The 23897-nt window shown below is 45.0% G+C and overlaps 1 protein-coding gene across 12 annotated transcripts in view; it reads right to left on the bottom strand.

Annotated features, from left to right (window-relative positions):
- Positions 1 to 10794: 10794 nt before the first annotated feature.
- LOC103346476 (leucine-rich repeat-containing protein 37A2) overlaps positions 10795 to 23897 on the bottom strand; it is a 214833-nt gene continuing 201730 nt past the window's right edge. For all 12 annotated transcript variants that reach the window (XM_089317063.1, XM_089317064.1, XM_089317065.1 and 9 more), the window contains 7 exons: positions 19460 to 19578; positions 16265 to 18030; positions 15856 to 15960; positions 12591 to 12646; positions 11278 to 11326; positions 11061 to 11197; positions 10795 to 10969 (listed from right to left, as the gene is read on the bottom strand). In XM_089317063.1, coding sequence (XP_089173189.1) covers positions 10876 to 10969; positions 11061 to 11197; positions 11278 to 11326; positions 12591 to 12646; positions 15856 to 15960; positions 16265 to 18030; positions 19460 to 19578 — 2326 coding nt within the window. In that variant the 3' untranslated portion in view covers positions 10795 to 10875. The remainder of the gene's footprint in view (positions 10970 to 11060; positions 11198 to 11277; positions 11327 to 12590; positions 12647 to 15855; positions 15961 to 16264; positions 18031 to 19459; positions 19579 to 23897) is intronic.

Here is a 23897-nt window from a genome sequence, read left to right as displayed (position 1 = left end):
GTCTCCTAATTCATGAGCAAAGAGTAGCATTCCATTTTTTGTGTCCTTGATGATTTATTTCATCAATGTGTTTTTTGACAGGCAGAGTGGACAGTGAGAGAGAGAGACAGAGAGAAAGGTCTTCCTTTGCCATTGGTTCACCCTCCAATGGCCGCTGCGGGTGGCGCACCGCGCTGATCTGATGGCAGGAGCCAGGTGCTTCTCCTGGTCTCCCATGCGGGTGCAGGGCCCAAGGACTTGGGCCATCCTCCACTGCACTCCCTGGCCACAGCAGAGAGCTGGCCTGGAAGAGGGTCAATCGGGACAGAATCCGGTGCCCCTCATCAATGTTTTTAACAGTTGTAGAGATTTTCACCTTCTTTGATTAAATTTATTCCTAAGTATTTGATTTTTTGTGTGTGGCTATAGTGAAAGGGATTTGTTCATGATTTCTCTTTCTTTGAGTTCATCATTAGTATATAAAAATGCTACTGATTTTTGTATATTTATTTTGTAATCTACAACTTTCTGGACTGGTTTATCAGTTCTAGCAGCTTTTTGGTGGAATGTTTAGGTTTTTGCCATGTACAACGTCAGGAAATCTGTAAACTTGAATGTTTTTATTTCTTCCTTTCCATTTTGATGTCCTTTATTTCTTTCTCCTCCATAACTGCTCTTGCTAATACTTCCAGTACTATACTGAAAAAGAGTTGTGAAAATGAACATTCTTGTCTTGTTCCAAATCTGAGGGGAAATGCCTTCAGCTTTTCCTCAATCAGTATGATATGGTAATTAAAGCATCTTGGTACTGGCATAAAAAGTGACACATAAATCAATGGAACAGAATAAAGAGCCCAACAATTAATCTAGGTATATATGACCAAATGATTTTTGATAAAAGTGGCCAGACTATACACTGGAAAAAAGATGATCTCTTCAAAAAATTGTGCTGGCAAAACTGAATGTATATATGTGGAAGAATTAAATTAGATCCGTATTTCTCATTGTATACAAAAATCAACTCAAGATGAATCAAAGACCTACATTTAAGACCTGAGCCTATGAAATTGCTGGAAGAAAATGCAGTTGAAAGTGCTACAAGACATTGATGTAGATTATGACTTCTTGTATAAGACTCCCAAAGCACAGGCAAAAACAAAAAATGAAAAAACAGAAGAAAACATAGAAAAAAAGGGATTATATCAAACTCAGAAGCTTCTGCATAGAAAAGTAAACAATGAATAGCATGAAAAGACATCCAATAGAATGGGAAAAATATTTGCAAGTTACCTATCAGACAAAAGATTAATATCTAGAATATATCAGCAGCTCAAAAAATTCAGAAACAGCAGCAACAACAAAAAAGTAATAATTCAGTTGAGAAATGGGCAAGAGACTTCAGTACAGAGTTCTCAAAAGAAGAAATACAATTGGCCAACAAATATTTGAAAAAAAAATTCAACATCACTAGCTTTTAGGGAAATGCAAATGCAAACTGCAAGATATACCTAATCTCTGTCAGTATGGCTATTATCCAAGAGACATAGAGACAAAGGATTGTGAGGATGTGGAGAAGGGGGAACTCATACACTACTGGTGGGAATATAAATTAGTGCAGGCACTGTGGAAAACAACACGGAGATTTCTCTAAAAGCTAGAAATAGACTTGCCATATGATCCAGCACTTGGCTACAAGATATATACCCGAAAATGTGAACATGTTGTATCAAAGAGATATCTGCACCATTGTGTTTATAGCAGCACTATTCACAATAGGCAAAATATGGAATCAACAAGGAACACATCACCAGATGAATGGATAAAGAAAGTGTACATATGACAGTGGAATATTATTCAGCCAGAAAACAGAATGAAATTCTGCCATTGGCATCAAAATGGATGCGACTGGAAGACACTATGTAGAGTGAAATAACCTGACCCAGAAAGACAAGTACCACATGTTCTCTCATATTCCTCCATATGTGTTTGCTTGATCTAATTAAATGACAGAGATTGAAAAAATAAATAAAAAAATATGATCCCCCTACACACTACCCACTGGAGACTAACTTTAGATAGAAAGACACAAGAGATTTCAAGAACAAAGCAGGAAAAAGAACTTCCATATAAATAGCAACCAAAAGAGAGTGTGGATGGCTGTATTCATATCAGACAAGAAGGGCCGGCACCATGGCTCACTAGGCTAATCCTCCACCTTGCGGCACCGGCACACCGGGTTCTAGTCCTGGTCAGGGCACTGGATTCTGTCCCGGTTGCCCCTCTTCCAGGCCAGCTCTCTGCTGTGGCCCCGGAGTGCAGTGGAGGATGGCCCAAGTCCTTGGGCCCTGCACCTGCATGGGAGACCAGGAAAAGCACCTGGCTCCTGCCTTCGGATCAGTGCGATGCACCGGCCGCAGCACTCCGGTCGCGGCAGCCATTGCGGTGCTGTGGCCATTGGAGGGTGAACCAATGGCAAATAGGAAGACCTTTCTCTCTGTCTCTCTCTCACTGTCCACTCTGCCTGTCAAAAATAAAAAAAATTTAAAAAAAATTTAAAAAGGAAGAGGAGCATATCAGACAAGCTAGAATTTAAATCTAAAAAATTTACAAGCAACAAAGGACATTAAAAATTAATAAAATATTCACTATAGCAAAAAGATATAACAGTTATTAACACATTTTTAACAATACCATCAAAGTATATGAATATAGTTGGACATTTCAATATTATATTGTAAATAGTGAATAAAATAACCATACAGAAGATAAGTAAGGAAATAGAAGACTTAAATCAACTTGAAATGGCAGACACATGTGGAACACTTGACCCAAGAACAACACAACATTCTTCTTGAGTACACCAGGGGGAGCCAGCACTGTGGCGCAGCAGCTTAAAACCCCAGCCTGCAGTGCCAGCATTCCATATGGGAGCCGGTTCAAGCCCAGGCTGCTATCCAATCCAGTTTCCTGCTAGTGTACCTTGGAAAGCACCAGAGCATGGCCCAAGTGCTTGGGCTCCTGCACCAATGTGGGAGACACAGTGGAAGCTCCTGGCTCCTGGCTTCAGATTGGTCCAGCTCTGGATGTTGTAGCCATTTGGGGAGTGAACCAGCAGAACCAGCAGATAGAAGACTAACTCTCTTTGTCTCTCTGTCTCTCTCTCCCTCTCTGTATCTCTTTCAAATAAATAAAATTAATCTTTTTTTAAAAAAAAGTACACAAGGGACATTTTCCAGGATATGTCAAATGTCAGGTCACAAATTAAGTCTCAATCAATTTAAATAGATAGATATCATACAAAGCAATTTTTCCCCCACAATAAGATGAAGTTAGAAATCAATAACGGTAGGGAAACAGAGAAATCCACAAAATTGTGAAGATCATATGCACTTCTGAAACAAACCAGTGTGTCAAGGAAAAAATCACAAAGGAAATGAGAAAATACTGGGAAATGAATAGAATAAAAACAAAACATACCAAAACATGCGGGAATAGCACAAGCAACACTAAAGGAGAAAGTTAAAGGTAAAAACACGTTAAAAAATAATAAAGTTCTCAAATCAACAACCTAACTTTACAACTTAAAAAATTAGAAAAAAGAGAGAGAGAAAACAAATAAGAAAAAGCTAAACCAATGCCAACAGGAAGAAGCAAATATATATATATGAAGACTAGAGCTGAAATAAATGAAATAGAGACTATAAAAGCAATAAAGAAGTCAGGTGAAATCATCAATTTGTTCTTTGAAAGTATCACACATATAATGAGGACAATCATTACCCTGCTGGTGATATTACTACGCGGATTAAAGAAGACCTAGCATCTAATGGCTACTCGGTAAACCAGATGCCCCTTCATCTAAGAAGAATGGAGGCTCACATTATAGAGGTACTAGTTTGAAGAAGTGGGCCACTGCTGGCATTTGAAAACAATATTGGAGAGCATAGAGGGAGATAAGCACTTGGTTCAGCAGTTAAGACTGCTGGAGACTCTTATCAGAGGATCTCATTTGACTCTCCAATTTACTCCAAATGCCAATTTTCTGCTAACATGCACCCTGGGAACAGCAGTTCATGGTTTCAGTACTTGGGTCCCTGCTACTGACATGGAGACCTGAATTGAATTCCCAGCTCCTGGTTTTAGCCTGGCCCAACCCTGGCCATTGCAACCATTGCAGGCATTTGGAGAGGGAGCCACAAAGGGGAGATTCTCTCTCTCTCTCTCTCTCTCTCTCTCTCTTAGATAAAATGAATTTTTCAAAAAATGGATAGAGATAAAAACCTATAGTGAGTGCCTAGAAGCCCATCTAGAATATTTCAATACCCAGAACACAATGATCTAAAATTGAAATAACACTGTCTTCCTAGGACAATGAATTATGAATTTCCATTTAAAATGTCTTTATTAGAAATTTTTCTGAGACACCTTGCTTCTAGTCATAAATCTCAGGAGTTCATATTTCATCCACTTGATACCTATAGCAAAATTGCTCTTTGAATTCAAAAAGGAACACATGATATTTCCCTGTAAATGTTTCTTACAAGTAGATGGAGGGAAAAATGTCTATGAAGTCATAATATTGAAGATTAAAAATAACAAAGAAAAAGTATGATGGTGCCATGCAGAGATTTTTTTAAAGATTTATTTATTTGAAAAGGAGAGAGAGAGAGAGAGAGAGAGAGAGAGAGAGAGAGAGAGAGAGATCTTCCAGGCACTAGTTCATTTCCTACTGGGAAATGGCTGGGGCTGGGCCAGGCCAAAGTCAGAAGCTTCATCCAGGTTTTCCACATGGGTAGCCGGGGCCCAAGCACTTGGAAAATCTTCCACTGCTTTCCCAGGCAGAATACAGGGGGTCTGGCTTGGAGGTAGAGCAGCCAGGACTCAAGCCAGCACCCATGCGGGATGCCAGCATCACAGGCAGCAGCTTCACATGCTGTAGCACAACACTTGCCCAAGTATGATGCTCATTTTGTTTTAAAGATTTATTTATTTATTTGAAAGGCAGAGTCACAGAAAGGCAGAGGCAGAGAGAGAGAGGGGTCCTCCATCTGCTAGTTCAGTCTCTAGATGGCTGCAATGGCCGGAGCTGTGCTGATCTGAAGCCCAGTCTCCCACATGGGAGCCCAAGTACTTGGGCCATCTTCTACTGCTTTCCCAGGCCGTAACAGAGAGCTGGATCAGAAGTGGAGCAGCCGGGTCTCGAACCGGTGCTCATATGGTATGCTGTCTCTGCAGGCAGTGGCTTTACCCACTACGCCACAGCACCGGTCCCAGTATAGATGTATTTAAAGGCCAATTTTCCTGCAAATAAATCCAAGGAGCAAGTCAGATTTAACCTTCCAAGCAAACATCTAGGCCTTTGACTGAGCTGCACCCTCTTACAAGGTGGTCACAGCTGAGGGTAAACTCACTGCATGAAGACCCACTTGGGCCACGCAGGCCATGAATGTAGACCCTCAGCAGTGAAAACAGTTTGCAAAACCATCAGTAAATACTGTATCTGCAGACCAAGCTGCAGCTCTGGTGATCCAACAAGCTGTTTACATCAGATTCATTTCAAGCTGTTAGCATGAAGATCACTTATGAAGAAAGACATTTTTTCGGGTCCGGCGCTGTGGCACAGCGGGTTAACACCCTGGCCTGAAGCACCGGCATCCCACATGGGCACCGATTCCAGTCCTGGATGCTCCTCTTCCAATCCAGCTCTCTGCTATGGCCTGGGATAGCAGTAGAAGATTGCCCCAGTTGTAGGGCCTCTGCACCCGCTTGGGAGACCCGGAAGAAGCTCCTGGCTCCTGGCTTCAGATTGGTGCAGCTCTGGCCATTGTGGCCATCTGGGGAGTGAACCAGCGGATGGAAGACCAACCTCTCTGTCTCTACCTCTCTCTGTAACTCTGTCTTTCAAATAAATAAAATAAATCTTAAAAAAAAAGAAAGACTTTTTTTAAGGATCTGTGCACATGGACAGGTGCAGCACAGATTGCTCCTGGGCGAGTGGCAGGGTCAAAGTTTCTCCTCCTTCAGACCCCTTATTGGTCCTGAAGAGTTAAAATTGTATATGTGCGGGTGTAAAAAGTTAAGCTTAAGCTTACAGGTTTAAACCTTCCTGGTACAGCTGTGAAAATAAGACAGAGTGAAGCAGCACCTTGACAGTAGGGACTCCATTTTGGAGCACTTGAGACTCCATTCTGAGAAAGCACCCCCCCACCGTGAGACTCTGGTCTGAAACTATGATCTCAAATAGTCGGACAATAGCAGTGCACTACATCACCCTTGGCAGAGCACAAAAACCCCCTAGCATGATTGCTCAAGCTTAAAAGTAGAAAGGTTGCACCTGGGTTACCTGGGGTAATAATGAAAATGTGATTTGTCTGTGTCTTACATTAATGTCAAGTCCTAATTGCTAATTGTAAGATTGTAACTGGTATTGTCAAGATTATAATGAATATTAATTTCACTTAGGTTTTAGGTTATGTTGACCCCAGTAACCATATACTCTCTTTTGATTTTATGTACTCTCTTTTGATCTTAGCAACTGTGTATAGCAACCGTGCATAGCAACCGTGTATTCCCCCCTTCCCGGTTTTGTGGTTTTTGCCTTTATAAACCCTAACCTTTGGTTATTCGGAGCTGCTCTGCTCTTGTATGATCAGACAGCCCCAGCATGCTGGATAATCAATAAAGCTTCCCCTTGCTGGTTGCAGGAGAGAAAAGTCTCTTGGAGTCGCTCCTCGGGCGGTGGGCTTTTTCGGACTCCAACAGTGCATACAGCACTGAGAGAGAAGAAGGATGCTTACAAAGGAAGCTAAGGCTAGGGATGGGGAGGGGGCAGGTTTTTACTACTGTACTTTTTTTTTAATTTGAGAGACAAAGAGAGCTCCCATTTGCTAATTTACTCTTCCAAATGTCCACAATGGCTGAGCACTGGGTATGGCCAAAGTCAGGAGACAGGAACCCAATCCAGGTCTCCCTGTGGGTGGCAGGAACCAGAGCAGGATTGCCGCCTCCCAGGGTGCACATTAGCAAGAACCCAGAACCAGAAGCCAAAGCTGGGCTTCAAAATCAAGCAGGCCAAAATGAGACATGGGCATCTTCCCTGTTGGTTAAATGCCTGCTCCACTGTATGCCTTGATGCAAAAAATTCCACAGAATCCAGAGACATTCTAAAAATCACAGTGTTATATAAATTACAGAATATGTTTCCCAATGGCTGTAATTGTCATCTTCATATTTCACAGATGAGGACATGGAAGCCCAAGGACTTAGGTAACCCGACCAAGGCACAGGTAGTGAGTGAATGGCCCAGCTGACATTCACTGGTGCTTTCTCTAGACTCACAGATACACTTGAATGGCATCAACAGGCATATGTCATCATTTCATTTTTTTAAGATTTTTATTTATTTATTTGACAGGTAGAATTACAAACAGTGAGAGAGAGAAAGAGAAAGGTCTTCCTTCCGTTGGTTCATTCCCCAAATGGCCGCTACAGCTGGAGCTGCTCCGATCTGAAGCCAGGAGCCAGGTGCTTCTCCCTGGTCTCCCACACGAGTGCAGGGGCCCAAGAACCTGGGCCATCTTCTACAGCTTTCCCAGGCCATAGCAGAAAGCTGGACTGGAAGAGGAGCAGCCGGGACTAGAACCAGCACCGATATGGGATGCCAATGCCTCAAGCAGAGGATTAACCTAGTGCACCATGGCACCGGCCCTATCATTTCATTTTTAAAACCACAGGATAGGGACCGGCACTGTGGCATAGTAGGTAAAGCTGCCACCTATAGTGCCAGCATCCCATGTGGGCACCAGTTCGAGTCCTGGCTGCTCCACTTCCAATCCAGCTCTCTGCTAATGAACTGGGAGAGCAGGGGAAGATGGCTCACATCCTTGGGCCCCTGCACCTGTGTGGGAGACCCAGAAGATGCTCCTGGCTTCAGATTGGCCCTGCTCCTGCCACTGTGGCCATTTGGAGAGTGAACCAGTGGATAGAAGACCTCTCTCTCTCTCTCTCTCTAAAACTCTGCCTTTCAAATAATAAATAAATCTTTTTTTAAAAAGTAGGATAAACACAAAATCACAAATAGAAACACACAAGCATAATAGAAATACAGAGATTATCAGTTCTTTAAAGAAAAGTGGCTCTGTAAGACCAGCACACAACAATTATTATTCATTATGGAAGAATAATTATCTCTGGGCATATTGAATTTACTGTAATTTTAAATATGGCTTTAAAAACCCAGAGAATCATTTATTACATGTATGCTGCATGGATTACATATAACCAAGGAAGCACTGGAAATTGTGTTTCTCTTGTTTGTGTGGCCTCTTTTGCTTTTTTTTCTTTTTCTTAATTCATTGTGCTCACTTGGCCCAGTCATTACACTTTGGAGTTCCATAGCACAGAGAAGTTGATATAGCAACTATGATGATTTGAATGGTTTTCTTTTTTCACTGTTTCTCAAAAATACATGATTTGCAGTTACAATGTTTTCCTTCACACAGTGCCTCCCAATGATCCAATCCTGCCATCAAGAAAAGAAATAAAATCGGCCAAATTGCCAACATTCCTCACCTCGCCACCCCTCAGGACAGCTTATTTGCGTGCTGCAGTGAAGACTCTTATTAGCTCTTTCTCTTTCAGAGCCTGAAGTCCAGAACACTGCCTTATGTTATGAACATAAAATAGAAAAGCATAATTTCTCTAGCTCTGTGATTTTGATCTTGCACATCCTATATAGTGTCATATAAGCTAGACACTTTATCATTTTCTCAAATTACACAGTGAGACAACTTGCAAGTGTTTTTAATGATCCATTAACAAGTAATGAGGGGCCGGAGCCGTGGTGGAGTTGGTAAAGCAGCCACCTGCAGTGCCGGCATCCCATTTGGGCGCCGGTTCTAGTCCTGGCTGCTCCACTTCCAATCCAACTCTCTGCTATGGCCTGCAAAAGCAGTAGAAGATGGCCCAAGTGCTTGGGCCCCTGCACCCACGTGGGAGACCTGGAAGAAACTCCTGGCTCCTGGCTTCGGATCAGTGCGGCTCCGGCTGTTGTGGCCAATTAGGGAGTGAACCAGCGGATAGAAGACTGACTCTCTCTCTCTCTCTCTCTCTCTCTCTCTCTCCCTCTCCTTCTCTCTGTGTGTGACTATCTCAAATAAATAAATAATCTTTTAAAAAGGTAATTAAATATTTCTCTAGCACAAATGAGAGCCTACTCCTTATCTGAAATCAAAGTTTCTCTTCTTGCCTAGTGAGTGTAACCAAGGTCATCACTTAGCCATGTCTGCCCTGGGCTTGGTGGAGTGCACGGTCATCGCTTATCCATGTCTGCCCTGGGCTCAGGAATTCAGGAAACATCATGTGAGCTGGGTGCCTGCCAGCTTTCTGAGGGTCCTGTCAGCTCTGGTACTGCGGCACCGGGCTGTGTTAACTTGCATCTCAGTGACCTTGGACAGACCCGCTCTTGGAGGCTGCAATTCCCTAGTGACTCCGGAGCAGCTTCCACAACATATCTTGGAGGAATGGAGCCTGCTGCTGCAGCCTCTGCTGCTCAGCCCTGGCTGCTACCTCAGAAGTGAGCAGCTGTTGCCTAGCAATGGGGGCAGGGGGAGGGACCTGCCCTCTGGCAGGGGCCATGAGATGGAGTTGGTGGCATACAGCGAGGCTGGACAGGGGCAGGGGAGAGAGCCGGAGTCTCATGGGCCACAGGTGCAAGGCTTCACCTGGATGTTTTGGCTGGGAGCAGGGGAGGCTGTGTTCTGTTTGCACTTTGAGATTTTTCTGTCTGCTGTGCAGAAGTGAAGAGGCTCCTGCTGTGGTCCAGGCATGGCTGATGGGGGGCTCAGGCTGCGGGGGTGGGGGTGTGCCAGCAAGGGGCTCCACTGTACAGCAAACAGGTCGGATGGCAGCAGCTAGGTGAGTGGGGAGCCTGGGGCAGGACTGACTGATGGCTGGGTTTATGGCTTGGGGGGCAAGCGGGGGGAGGGGGCTTTCCCCAAGGAGAACCACTGACCCCTGTCACCTAGTGACTGTGCCCCCACAGGACTGCTGATTCTGACCTCTGTGCATCAAGTCCAGAAGCACGTGCCTCCCAGTTATCCCGAGTCCCTCCACCAGGGCACTGGGGCGCCCTGAGCCGCCCCCATTTCACAGAGCAGATGCAGGGCCCCAAGGGGTCACCAAGGCAAGCACAGGAGGATCCACAGCATGGCTGCCGGTAGGCTGTCTCTCTTCCCAGGGAGCAACGAGTGGGCTGCGGGGTGGTGGCCACACACTGACCTCTCCTCAGGTCCTCCCACCCCTGTCGGGGGTGCTGGGCCGGTCACACCACACTGCCCCAACAGGTGAAAAGCCACACCTCCAACATGGTGGTGGGACCTGCATGTGAGCCAGCGCTCAAGGCCAGCGCTGTGGCCGAGGGAGGGGAAGCCCTGGCTATGGAGGCTCCCATGCACCTGCCGAGGGCAGCCTCAAGTGCAGCCAGAGGCATGCACTGTGCATACACACATGTTTACATGTGTGCACACACACGTGTACAGTGTTCCTCCAGCCGACGACTGGTCACGGTGACCCGGAGCCTGGGCACTGCGCTGTTTCTGCCTCCCTGAGACTGGAAGGCTTTAGCAGAGGAGGAGAGGCCTGGGAGGGGGAAGTGACCTGCGGGGGCTGGCGGAGGAATGCGGATCCCAGCCCTGGGTCAGCGGCCCCTGGGTGACAGCCAGAGCCTCGGAGGGGGAGCAGCTCCCCACAGAGCCTGGGAGGGGGCTGGGTGGTGCACTCCCCATAATCACGGCGCATGAATATCACACCCATGAATGTAAGCAATTAAGTATTTTATAAGCACTGCTGAGATGCAATATCAGAAAACAGGACTTGCAGGTGACAGAGGCGGGATGGTCACTCCGTGTTTTCCTCGGGGGCTTCGCTCTCTTCACCTTCTGCCGAGGACTCTGGAGGGGGCGTTTTCTCGGCGGGGGCCTCACTGAGCTCCCTGTGGGAAGAGAGCAGAGCAAGGCTTCCACTCCTGCCACCCTCCCCACCTCCCCAAACTCAGTACGGTGAAGTGGCCCTGTCACGCGTACCCTGCGTCCTTGTCAGGAAACTCTTCCTTTACGGAAGGCTCCTTGTCTGGGGGCAAGTCCTTGGCTTTCTTGCGTGTGCCACCGAAAGGGCTGAGCAGACGCCTCAGCCAGAGTGGCCACCTCAGCCGGAAGAAGCCCTAGGAAAGACAAAAAGACATGTGAATTGAGCATTTTCCCTGCTGTCTCCAGCCACACACTGCAGCCTCCTCCCATTTACCTGAGTCTCATCTTCCGAACACTTTCTAGCCACTGATTCGTGAAAGCTCCTTGGGGAAAAACACACACAAGGCCATTAGAGACGAGTGCCATTGTTCACTTCTCACAGTGTGCATCTCCGGTCTTCCTGGGATGACACATGCACCTCAGCCATCACTGCAGTGAGTGCTCACTACAAGCCTGGGGTCTCAGACGCAGTACCCAGGCCGCTGGGCTTCCAGGAGCCCTCTGTCCCTACAGACCTGCAGTGTCTCTGGGGAGACTTTTGTCTGTTGTCAGTCCCAGTGCCTTTCTCAGCCAAGTGTGCTTGCGCAGTGGGACACACTGCACCACCACACGGGGCAGAAGTATTTTCTCTCTCCAGAGGCATTTGACACCTGCCCCTTTAGGATTTAGCCTCACAAGCATCATTCACTGGGGTGTAGGGAGAAAATGCTTGTGTTTCCATAGCTGCTTTAGTCCCCTATAAATTGAATCCTATGAAGCAATGCCCGAGTCCAATAGCAACATTACCCAGCTCAAAGATTTTTCTCACTGCAGGGTGTCTGTCACTGATGGAAGATTGAGTTGTGAAACCAGTTTAAAGGACAAAACCAGCGTGGAAATACAAGGTACCCTTTTTGAATATGATTAAAACAGAAAAAGAGTGCATTGTTTCAGCAACTGCTTGTGTCTACAGAGCGTGTGGGTATTGATTTGCAATAGAAATTGTAGCACACAGCCCAAGCTCACTATGACCAAGGGAGAAGTCCCTGGCTGGGGAGGAACCTTCCTCTCTGTGATACTCACTGGCAGTGTGACTATGGGACCAGTATTGTCCCTTTCTCCTTGTATCCTTACCATAACAGGGAGAGACAAACGGTCTGAGAAGGTGTGAATAAAAGGCATAGGCAGCGGGGGTCTGGAAACCAGTAAGTTTTCCAGCCACCTCATATGTTTTACTCTCCAGCAGCCTTGAGGGCGACTGTCCCCCTTCCCCCAGTGTCATGTGTCTTTCCATAGCCCTTCTCCGAGCCTCTGGAAAGGCCTCTGAACTGGCCAGATGCCACCAGCAGCAGGAACAGCACAAACAAAGCCCCTCCCTAGCTGCTGTGTCTCGGAAGGACCACTGACAGCACATGTGTCCGTGCTGGTGCCGTCTCCCCAGCCATGGCTGGGGACCAGATTTGCTGGAATCAGGCAAAACACTCAGATGGATAGTCTTCTGCCTCTGGCAATGTCCTCATTCTAAAATGAGCAGGTTTAAATAGATGAGTTCTCAGTACTCCTCTACTTCTAAAATTCTAATGTAACAATTGTCAGACTGATACTTACGTTGAAGATTTTTCTATGTCTTCTCTTCCTTTTCCTCTTCCTCTATGAGAGTAAATCTGTTTTGTAAGGAAAAGCAGTCATTATTCACCATAATGATTCTATCTCCAAATCGTTTACCTTCCCTTTCTTTCTCTAAAAGCCTTGCCTGCCCAATAAGATAGCTTTTTTGAGGACAGGAATTCTGTCTTGTTAATAGTTCTCACTCTTCCACAGTCCTTGGTCTTGAATGCCTCTGGGACTTAATACATTCTATTGACAGCCAGTCATCAGTGAGTCCTCTTAAAAGTGGAATGGGAGTGCAGCGTCATGCATTTAATCTATACTAATTTGGGAACATGGAAGTTGTAGTCCTTAAACAAAATTTAAAAAATCTGGAAGAAAAAAAAGTGGAGTAGTAGGAAACACCCTTAACCTGCTGAAAGTATGGACCAGAAACCTAAACAATGGTGTTTTAAAGGCAAGAACAGGAGTAGGATACTTATTAGACTGCTACTAGTCATCATTGTTGAAAAGGCTGAAATTAGTGCAATAAGAAAAATAAATGGGGTATAATTACTGCAAAGGAAGAGACAAAACTGTCATCATTTGCATAGGAGATGGTGGACAACCTAAAAAAAAAAGCCCAAGATAATCAGCTGACATTTTGTTGGACGTAACGTGTGGGTCCGGGGAGGTGACTAGGTGCTGAGTCAGGAGAGTAGTACAGTGAATCTCCTGTTTGTTGTGCACCACCAGTGACTAGAGGGAAAATGGAGTACAGAGCCCTTCTTTAATAGCAATAGAAAGGAATAAACTATCTTGGAATAAACTCAACGAAAGTTGTGTAAGATTTATGTGATGAGGATGCTCTTCTGAAGTCCATAAAATGTCATGTTTCTAGGGTATCATAAAGATGTCAGTTCTCAAATTAATCTACAAATTCAAGGCAACTTAACTCAAACCCCAAGAAAACTTTTTACAAAATCTGACCAGCTGCCATCTTTTAGGAAAAAATAGATGAGAAAAACTACTAAATTTATGAAAAAGATTAGAGAGCAGGAGCTTGCCCTACACTGAAACTATGTAGTGTTAGGGTGGGCACTACCCATGCTGGTCTCTTTCTCATCTCTATGCTGTGATCACTTACTTCTTGTGGCTAGACATGTCTTTTAAAAAACTTTCATTACCTCCACTTTGACTATGACCTTGTCTAAACAAGATAAGAATCGGAGAACTCAGAGGGCTTCCATAGCCTTGGAAACTCATGACTGGAGCATAGGGAGATTACTGATGCCATAGACAGGAGTGTCAATTGGTAAAGTCAACAACAGGAGTCACTGTGCACTTACTCCTCATGTAGGATCTCTGTCCTTAATGTGCTGTGCATTGAGATTTAATGCTATAACGAGTACTCAAACAATACATTTCACTTTGTGTTTCTATGGGGGTGCAAACTGTTGAAATCTTTACTTAATGCATACTAAACTGATCCTCTGTAAAAAAAAAAAAAAAAAAAAAAAAAAAGAAATTATCAACTCCCAACTTGACTCTCACTGGGATTAAACATGACAATAGGTCTGATCTGATTTCATCATCATTTAAAAAAATCATCTATTATTTTTCACTTTATGTTTCTGTGTGGGAGCAAACTGTTGAAATCCTTACTTAATGTATACTAAGCTGATCTTCTGTATATTAAGATAATCGAAAATGAATCTTGATGTGAATGGAAGGGGAGAGGGAGTGTGAGATGGGAGGGTGCAGGTGGGAGGGACGGTATGGGGGGGAAACAATTGTAATCCATAAATCGTACTTTGGAAATTTATATTCATTAAATAAAAGTTAAAAAAAAAAACTTTCATTGAAGATAGACAGATTTCATGTATACAGATTCAGGAACATAGTGATACTTTCCACCTTACCCTCCCTCCTGCCCACACTCCCATCCCTTATTCTTCCCCCCTCTCCTATTTCCATTCTTATTTTATGAAGATCTATTTTCAGTTAACATTATACTCATAAGATTAACCCTATACTAAGTAAAATGTTCAACAACTAGTATGAAGAAAAAAATTCACTGTTCTTCAACAGTTCACACAAAGGCTATTTAAAATCGTCACATCTCAGGGATTTTTCAAGATGGTGGCATAGGGAGGCAGCTTGCTGCTCTAGTCTAGGGGTGGATAGTTAAAAAAAAGTGGAAGGAGTGCAATCTCAGGGAAGGTTTAGGGAGAAAATGGTAGAGGAAACTCCATGCAAATTGGATGGATGCTGCGGACCTATGTGGAGGGTGTGGACTTGCACAGTTTGAGACCCCAGCAGCTGAGAGCCTCAGCACCAGCTTTGGAATGAGGCAAGACCATACTGCAGCAGCTCAAGCCACTGGCAATAAAGCTGTGGGAAAAGCCTGGCATGGGTCTGGCTTGGAGCTCTGTGGGGGATGATGTACCTGCCAACCTAGAGCAAAAAAAAGTGGGGGAGTTCACGTTTCTCTCTGCCCGACCTCAGGCACTGGAATGCTGTAACTAGCCAAGAGAGGGCAGGCACCATTTTGGAGATACGTAACAGCTGCTCCAGCTAGTCACCGTGAACCCAGCAACCAACCTAGAGGAGATGCCGGACTCTGGGAGAATTGACAGGGGGCTGGGTGCTTGTGGCTGTGGGAGCCTTGTGTGGTGGGACTGTGAAAACACTGGGCTGTGTGGGAGGGTGCAGGCAAGCTCCAGGGAGGGAACACATCTTAGAGCAGCTTGATGCAGGAGTCAGCTGCAGTGCATCAGCTGAACTCATTTAGACAAAGTCTTAGACATTGGAGCAGTAGGATGCTACGTAGATCTAATGACTCTGTAAGATAATACTTTTGTCTTTCGGCTGTGTGCTTTCTCCCAAGGGCAGAGACAGTTCCTTGAGGGTGGAGAGTATATAATCTCATCATTTCAGCAATGAGGAAAGAAATCAGTGGTAGAAGAGAGTACATCAAATCCCTGACACAATTTTGGAGAACTTCTGCCACTTTACTCTGGCCTTCTTACACTTAACCTCTCCAAATGTCCAGTCCCTTGTTATCTCGGTTCCAGTTGCACAGATTTCCCACGAGTGGGGTTCCTTTAAAAAATCTGTGGAATGTGCTTTTCAAGGGAAAGAGTAAAGCGCATCTCAGTCTTGGTGACTAAAGAGGAAGGTCAGCTCATGGTACGTGGAAAGTGGCTTTGATGTACAGTCTGTGGATTCCGAATCTATTACAAAGGAAGGATGCACTCTGGCAACCTGAACGAGTCGTCCTTACCTCAATGAGACAGAAGATGATAACCAGCATCGTGACCACTGCCGTCACAGATATTGCCACGATGAGCTTGTTGTGATAGCCGTGTTCTTGAGCTCCTTTTGCGAGCTAAGAAAGAGCACAGTTTAAAAAGACAGAATAAAGAGCTGGAAAATATGGATGCTAAATATTCAGAACCCCGTTCTTCAGGTGAGTGGCGTAAAAGATCTTAAAAGACCATACAAAATCTGCTGTATTATATATAATCTTGGTATTACACATTTTCTCTACAGTGTGTTAGGTCTGCCTCCTAACAAAGTGTCACCGTCTTGGCAAAAGTTACATTACCGAGACAAGATCTGGACTGGGAGCCCCTGGTCTTCCCGCTTGGGGTCTCCTAAGGGATGGGAAAGTGCAGGTCTCCTGTCCTCACCTTACTCGACTCCTGCTCTTTCTGTCCACTCGGGGCTTCTGTACTCTCATTGATATAGGTCTCGGTCCTCCACTGCTCTGTGTCCCATTCTTCCTTGGCTATCTTTTCTTCCTGCTGCTCACTGAGGAGCTTCATCAGGATGCCTGTTTTGGAGATGAGCTTGGCACAGGGCAGTTGCACCTGGGCCTCAGAGCAGTCCATTTTCAGAGTGCGGATGACGTGAGAAATGAGCCTTCTCACGTCCGTGTTGGGGATGAGGGACTGTAGCTGCTGATTCAGCTGAATTTCAAACTGTTCTCCCTGGGACAGCATCACGGGGTAGGTGAAGCCTGCGGGCGTGGTGGGGGCTTCAGTGCCCTCGCTGGGGTATTCCCACTGTGTTTCCTTGGTTTGGTCCACAGTCGGCATTAGGTTGAACTCGGTCCCAGCAGAATCTGTAGCTGAAGGATCTGTGTGCATTTTGTCGCCAGGGAGCGTTTCTTCATGCGCAGTGGTGTTTTCTGGCAAAATGTTTTCTTCAAAAACATGCCCTCCGGAATGGTTTTCCTCCCTAGTGTCTTCTATAGAAGGTTCTCTCAGAGGAGGACTCCCCTGAGAAGGCAGGCCTCCAGGGGATGAGAAAGCCTCTCCGGAGGGGGAGTTTATGAGACTCCGCAGTGCAGGGAACGGAGGCCTCTTCCCAGCCATCTGCCTGTTGAGGGAATTTTTCCTTCTGAACTTCCGACTCAGTTTGGCCTTGGGGGTTCGGAGGACCAGGTGAGAGCGAGTTTTGTGAAAGCGGTAATTTTGTCTGGAATGCGAGATTGGTTTCCCTGCCGCCTTATTTTTGGCTCTAGCATTGGCATCTTCTAAGACAAAAATGGTGTAGGTTAAGTCTTTTCCTTTGTTGTTGATCTCAGAGAGAGATTTTGCAGGGGAGGTAGAAGGCCTGCCCAGGATGTGTTTCTTCAGGAAAGAGGGGGCTGCAGCCTCACGTTCCTTTGTGAGCAAGGGCTCCGTGTGCAAGGAGTTTCCGGCCACCTGCCTGGGCCTCTGAGCCACTTGAAGCTCCTTCAGCTCCCTGGAGCCTGCTCTCCCAAGCCTTCTTCCCCCAATGCTCTCCGCAAAGGGCCAGGTGCCCCGTCTCCTCCCAAGGCTCTTCCTCATCTCCTGGAGGTGCCTTTTCCGTAAGCCCTTTGGCCCCTTGATGACTTTTTTCACTCTCTGCAGCCTGTACCCCACACTTGGCATGGTTGCCAGGCTGTTCTCCTGTGACGGGGCAGTTTCTGATTTCTTTTGGAGGATTTGAGGGTTAAATTGATGACCTAACAGGATAGGCTGCATAAGCATGGCCTTTTCTTCCTTCTTAACCTCATCGATTTTTTCTTGAACTTCTTCATCTAACAAATTCTGTAGAAAATAGAGCTTTCTCAACTTATTTCTGTAAGGATGAGAGGGCCTTCTTATGTGGGTTTTCACGTAGCTCAGGGACTTATCTCTATCTTGCACATTTGAAAAAAGCAGTGTAATGAATGGTAATAATGTTGATTCTACATTTTGTAGATTTTCCTCTGAGAAATAAGGCAATATGTAATTCAGTGCACTAATAACATCACTTTCATCGTTGAAGTCCCGCTGTTCACTCATGTGGCTTGGGAAGTCCACACTGTTTCTCTCTGATACTGGGTTCTCTGGCTCAATAGTCAGCTGCTTGCTGGTGTTGTTCTTCCGGGCTTGCAGTATCTTCATGAATGCCCCCTTTGGGTTCCCTATAGATGCTTCTTCAACTGTCAAAAAAAGAAGAGACTGCTTTTTGGTACGGAAGACTGATGGGACAGCTTTATGTCAGTCCACAGCCCTACACTCTGATCAATTAAATTAGGAGTCAAATCCAATATTTGGGGTACCATTGAGACTTTAGAGAGAAAAGTAAAACCAAACTCAAACCTATGAAATGGCAACAAAAAAGGAGAAAAAGATATTTTTGAGAGGGACATTCAGAAGAGTTCGCAGTGTTAAAAAGCAGTAACTATGATCAGTATTATTTCATTGGTTTCCAATGACCAACCACTCCAGGCTTAGAATAAGGCTGGAAGACAAATGGCCCCACCCAGCTGCCCCTTCTGTGGCTCTGCCCCTGCTTCTCAGCCACATCATTCCACAGTCCTGCCTCATGCTGAGGGAGCACAAGGCTTCCTCCCTCCCTCCCTCCCTCCCTCCCTGTGGCCCTGTGTTCTTGCTGCCATCACAGGTGTCCATGGCAAGAGATAGGCATGTAAGGGGAGTGAGGGCAGAGGTGGTCAAGCCAAGGGGCCTTGCTCCTCACCTCAGTGTGTTCTTTCCCACCCTTGTAAAGGGAGATTAACAATGCTTGTCCTTCTCACCTCTTGAGATGAAGGGAATAATATAATTGGTAGGAAACTGGTCTGAAAGGTGAGCAACACTGTGTAGATGGGTATACAGTTATCACTGTGCTAATGCCTCAGATCCCTGACTGAGATCCAAATTCAAGCTGTCTAAGGAAGAAAGTGGTCACATTTTGGAAGTCACGACATCAGTGGTAATAACCCTCATCTACAGAAAGATACTTAAAAGTACCCGAGTGTTCTGTGGATAGAAAAGTGTGAGACTCAGAGCAGGTTCAGAATTGGACAGTTTACAGGAATGGAGGAGCCTTCTGACTGCATCAGAGGAGCCAGGCAGCCATTTCTGGTTATGGGACCAGAAACTCCCAGGCTCCCAATAAAACAGCATCACTTGTACTCTTTTCTACAGGTGCAAACACAAACAACCGCAGTGAGCAGTGTAGACCTGTTCTATAAGACAGAGGGCCCTTGAGGCCCAACACATAGAAAACCAGTTTATAGACTGTGTGCAAATGAGTTATCATTGAAAAGCAAAGCACCCAAGAGCACAGAACACCACGTGTGTGGTTCCCAACATTGCTTCCTTCCCCTTCCACCTCTTTTCCATGATCCTTTGTGCATATGTAAATTACATAGCAGTAACTATGTTATTAAATTACATAGCGGTGATTGGGAACCTGACTTTCAGCAAGGGAGCAGTGTAGCAATTTAGGGAGTTTAAATCTGAATGAATGAATAAAAATTCAGCAATTAATTACATTGTTACTTTAAACTTGAACCTAAAATTTTAAAATAAGAAATTTAAAACAAATAAAAATTAAAAAAAGATCCTCAGGAAGTTCTGACTCACGGCAATGTGTCGTATTTGGCAGGCATTCATTGTCACAGTGAAGCTTGACGGTGTTGCAGACAACCTCGATAGTATGTTTAAATTGGCAGAGGCAGCAGGCCATATGGCTAGGTAAGATCCTATGAATAGAGACAGAGAATTAAGTTACCTGTAAAGGGGTTCCTTGGGTGGGTCAAACAGGTGAGCCAAGGTGCCAGCAAAGGAGTTCTTGAGGTATGTGGCCAGGACATTTGGGTAGAAGCCTGGTGGCCAATTGTTGGTCTTGAATATGAGAATAAAGGAAGGAGGGAGAGGTGGCCCAAGGAGGCATAGGCATGGAAGTGGGTGTGGTGTATCCAAAATAAAGTCAACAGGGTGAGCATTGGGCACCATGGATCTGTCGTTTGACTCAGGGGTGTCTCCTTCCAGTTCACAAGTCTCACTGTGGGTTGGGAGTGCACAGGAGGACTTCCCCCAACCTCTGGAGTCCCCTTCTCCATCCCTGTTGGAAGTGTTCACTATTAGAAACTAGTCTGGTCCCAGAAAAATGACTGACTGCAGTAATTGTTGGAAAAGATGTGGAGAAAAAGGAACACTCGCTCACTGATGGGTGAGTGAAAGTAATTTGACCAGGCAGGTGTTTAGCCCAGCCATGAAGATGCTGCTTGGGACAAGCACATCCCCTTCTGGAGTGCCTGGCTCCATTTCTGATCCCTGTTTCCTGCCAGGGAGTGCCCTGGGATGTGTCAGGTGGTGCTTCCCTAAATACCCAGAAATGGAAAGACTGCAACTTATGGTAGGTGTGTGTTTTTAAGAAACTGTCAGTCTATTTTTATTATATATATTTTTAATTTATCATTTCAAAAGTTTCTGTGGAAGGAAGAGAGAGAAACACACACAAACACACACATCTTTTCTTTTTTTTTCTTTTTGACAGGCAGGGTGGACAGTGAGAGACAGAGACAGAAAGGTCTTCCTTTTGCCATTGGTTCACCCTCCAATGGCCGCTGCAGCCGGCGCGCTGTGGCCGGCGCATCGTGCTCATCCAAAGCCAGAAGCCAGGTGCTTTTCCTGGTCTCCCATGCAGGTGCAGGGCCCAAGGACTTGGGCCATCCTCCACTGCACTCCCAGGCCATAGCAGAGAGCTGGCCTGGAAGAGGGGCAACCGGACAGAATCTGGTGTCCCGACCGGGACTAGAATCCGGTGTGCTGGCACAGCAAGTCGGAGGATTAGCCTATTGAGCCACGGTGCTGGCCACATCTTTTCATTAGGTAGTTTACTCCCCAAATGTCTGCGACATCCAGGGCTGCGCCAGGCCAAAGCCAGGAGCTCAGAAACTAGTTTGGTTTTCCATGTGAGGAGCAAGAACTCAAGTCCTTGGGGCATCACCCACTGCCTTCCAGGGTGCACGTTAGCAGGAAGCTGGGGTGGAGCAGAGCCGGGACTTGGATCCAGGCATTCTGATGTGGGATTGGAGTATCCCAGGTAGTGGCTTAACGGCTGCACCAAACGCCTGCCTCATAAACAGTTTAATTTTTATTTGTTTTATTTTTTAAAGCTTTTATGTAATGAATGCAAATTTCATAGGTACAACTTTAGGAATATAGTGTTTTTTCCCCCATACCTGCCCTCCCACCCCCACTCCCATCCTACCTCCTATTCCCTCTCCCATCCCATTCTTCATTAAGATTCACTTTTGATTGACTTTATATACAAAAGAGCAACTCTATACTAAGTAAAGATTTCAACACTTTGCACCAACCCCCCACCCCACAACATAAAAAGTACTGTTTGAGAACAAGTTTTGCAGTTAATTCTCATAGTACAACTCATTAAGGACAGAGTTCCTACATGGGGCGTAAGTGCAAACAGCTTCATTTCTAATACCCCCAAACTGGAACAACCTAAGTGTTCACAAATAGGTGAATAGATAAACTATGGTAGGTTCATATAATGAAATGCTATTCAGCAATAAAAGGAAATTAACTCTTGGTACACACAACAACAAGAGTGTCTTAGTCATGTTAAGTCATGTTGAGTGACAAAAACTGGTTAGAAAATAGTGCATACTGTTTGTGGTTCCATTTCTATAAACATGTAGAACATGCATAATAGCCCATAGTAACAGTAAGAAGGTCAAGGTTACATGGAAATTGGATTGGGGAGCGCAAGGAGGGATGGAAGGGAAGAATGATAAAAAGATAAAAGCACAAGTTGAGGTGGCGGGTATTTTGCTGTGGTCATGGCCTATGGTATATACATCTATCCACATAGGTGGTCCACTGTGTCTATTATTTCTTCATCTCTGGAACTACTATGAAACTGCTCAGAGGAAAGAAGGAAGGGAGGAAGCAAGAGAGAGGAGGAGGAAGGGGGAGGGGTGGGAGTGAGGGAGCAGAGGAGGGAAGGAAGGCTAATAATTGAGTCCACATGAGAAGTATGCTGCTTGTGATACCCACATCCTGTATGGCAGTGCCTGGGTTCTCGGTGTACTTTTTGTACTATTCTTTACTTTTCTTGGGGGATTGAATTATTTTTAAAAAGATTTATTTATTTATGTTATTATTTATTATTATTTTTCACTCTCCAAATGGCCACAAAAGCCGAGTGGAGTAGCTGGGATTCAAACTGACATTCCAATATGGAGTGCTGGCATCACACGTGGTGACTTACCTTGCTGTGCCACAAAGCCTGTCCCTAGTAGGTTTGAGTATTTTTAAAATAAAATTGGCAAAAATGCTAACAAAGCTAGTTGGTTATCTTATTAAGAATTATTGGAGGCTGTTCAGGGAGATAAAAACAGCCTGTTTAATAGGAGTGAGTCCTCAAGATTATACTTAAGCAGTATAATTTAGTGATTAGGAATACAGATTCCATCACCAGATTAGGTTCACATCTTAGCTCTGCTAATAATATGATCTTGGGCAAATGGCTTAGACTCTGTTTCTCAACCACCTCATTCTGATAGCACCTACCTCTAATGAGATGTGAGGACCAAATGAATCAGCACTTGAGGTGTGCCTGACACATGTGAGTGTGCAACACAGTTAGACACTGTAGTTATTCACTTGCAAACCACTACCTGCACAGTACTGATGCTCTCCCACCTTGGGTTGTTTGGGGGCCTTCTCTGAGGCAAAAGGATGACTTTATTAGGAAAACAGAACCTGTGTTTCATGGATACACGAAGGCTGTGGGTTGGGGGCACAATGTATAGAGTTTAGATTAACACTGGATACACTTAGTGGGCCAGGCTCTTTCTAACCAATAGAATAACCAATGGTTGAGTTGTTACAGATGACTAATGTTACTTCTTTGGGTCCAGGGAAAGCTTCATATAGAAAGAATGCACTCAGAACGCTAAGCTAGTGTTTTACTAGACTTCAATTCTAACAGGAAATTTTTGTTGAGTCCTTTCTACCCCTAACTTTGTATTTTGAAAATTTTCAAGACTACAAAAATATCCGAAAGATTGGTGTCATGAATTTACATATTCTTTCACTTAGATTCAACTGTTGCTAACATTTTGCCACATTCACTTTCCACGTGTGTGTCTCTATGCACTTCTTGGACAAACCATTTGAGAATGAGCTGTAGATACGATGACCTTTTCTTGCTAAAACTGAAGTCTGCGTCTCCTAAGAACAAAGGCATTCTCCTGCATATCCACAACACTATTATCACCCAGTCAGCTTTAACATTAACATCACCGTCTATTGTGGTCCACATGCAGGTGCTCTCAGTTGTCCCAAACATGTCTTGGCTACTTTTAAATCAGGCATTGCATTTTATTTTCATGGCTCTTTAATTTTCTTCAGTTTAGAACTGTTCCTTTTTTGCAGTGTTTCATGGCATTGGGATTTTTGAGGCATTCAAATCAGTTGTTTTACAGCATGTACCTCAATTTGTATTTCTAAGACCAATACTGAATATAATCACCAGGGAACATTTATTTTTTTGAGTGGCTAAGATTTTTTTAAAAAAAAGTTTTATTTATTTGAAAGGCAGAGTGATGGTTGGGTGGAGGAGAGAAAGGAGAGAGAGAGAGAATGAGTGGAGGGAGAGGGAGAGGGAGAGAGAGAGAATATGAATGATATAAATGAATGTGAATAAATCTTCCAGCCACTGGTTCATGCCCCAAATGGCCACCGCAGCTGGGGTTGGGCTGGGTTGAAGTCAGGAGCCAGGAGCCAGGAGCCAGGAACTATATTCAGGTCTCTCCTGGGTGGCAGGGGGCAAGCACTTTGGTCATCCTGTGCTGCTTTCCCAGGTTCATTAGCAAGGAGCTGGATGGGAAGTGGAGCAGCTGGGACTTGAACTGGCACTCCCATATGGGATGCCAGCATCACAGACAACTTCACCTTATGCCACAACACCAGCCCCACTAGGGACCATTTCTGGCAGGAACACTGCATCTTGCATAGAGAATGTTGTAGTTTTGCTGCTTACTAAAATGGA

This window comes from Oryctolagus cuniculus, chromosome 17, assembly GCF_051225735.1.
Source record: "Oryctolagus cuniculus isolate XC-2025 breed Fujian yellow rabbit chromosome 17, ASM5122573v1, whole genome shotgun sequence".
Classification (NCBI taxonomy): domain Eukaryota; kingdom Metazoa; phylum Chordata; class Mammalia; order Lagomorpha; family Leporidae; genus Oryctolagus; species Oryctolagus cuniculus.
The sequence above is the reverse complement of the archived record's forward strand: the minus strand, read 5'-3'. Positions and strand labels throughout refer to the sequence as shown.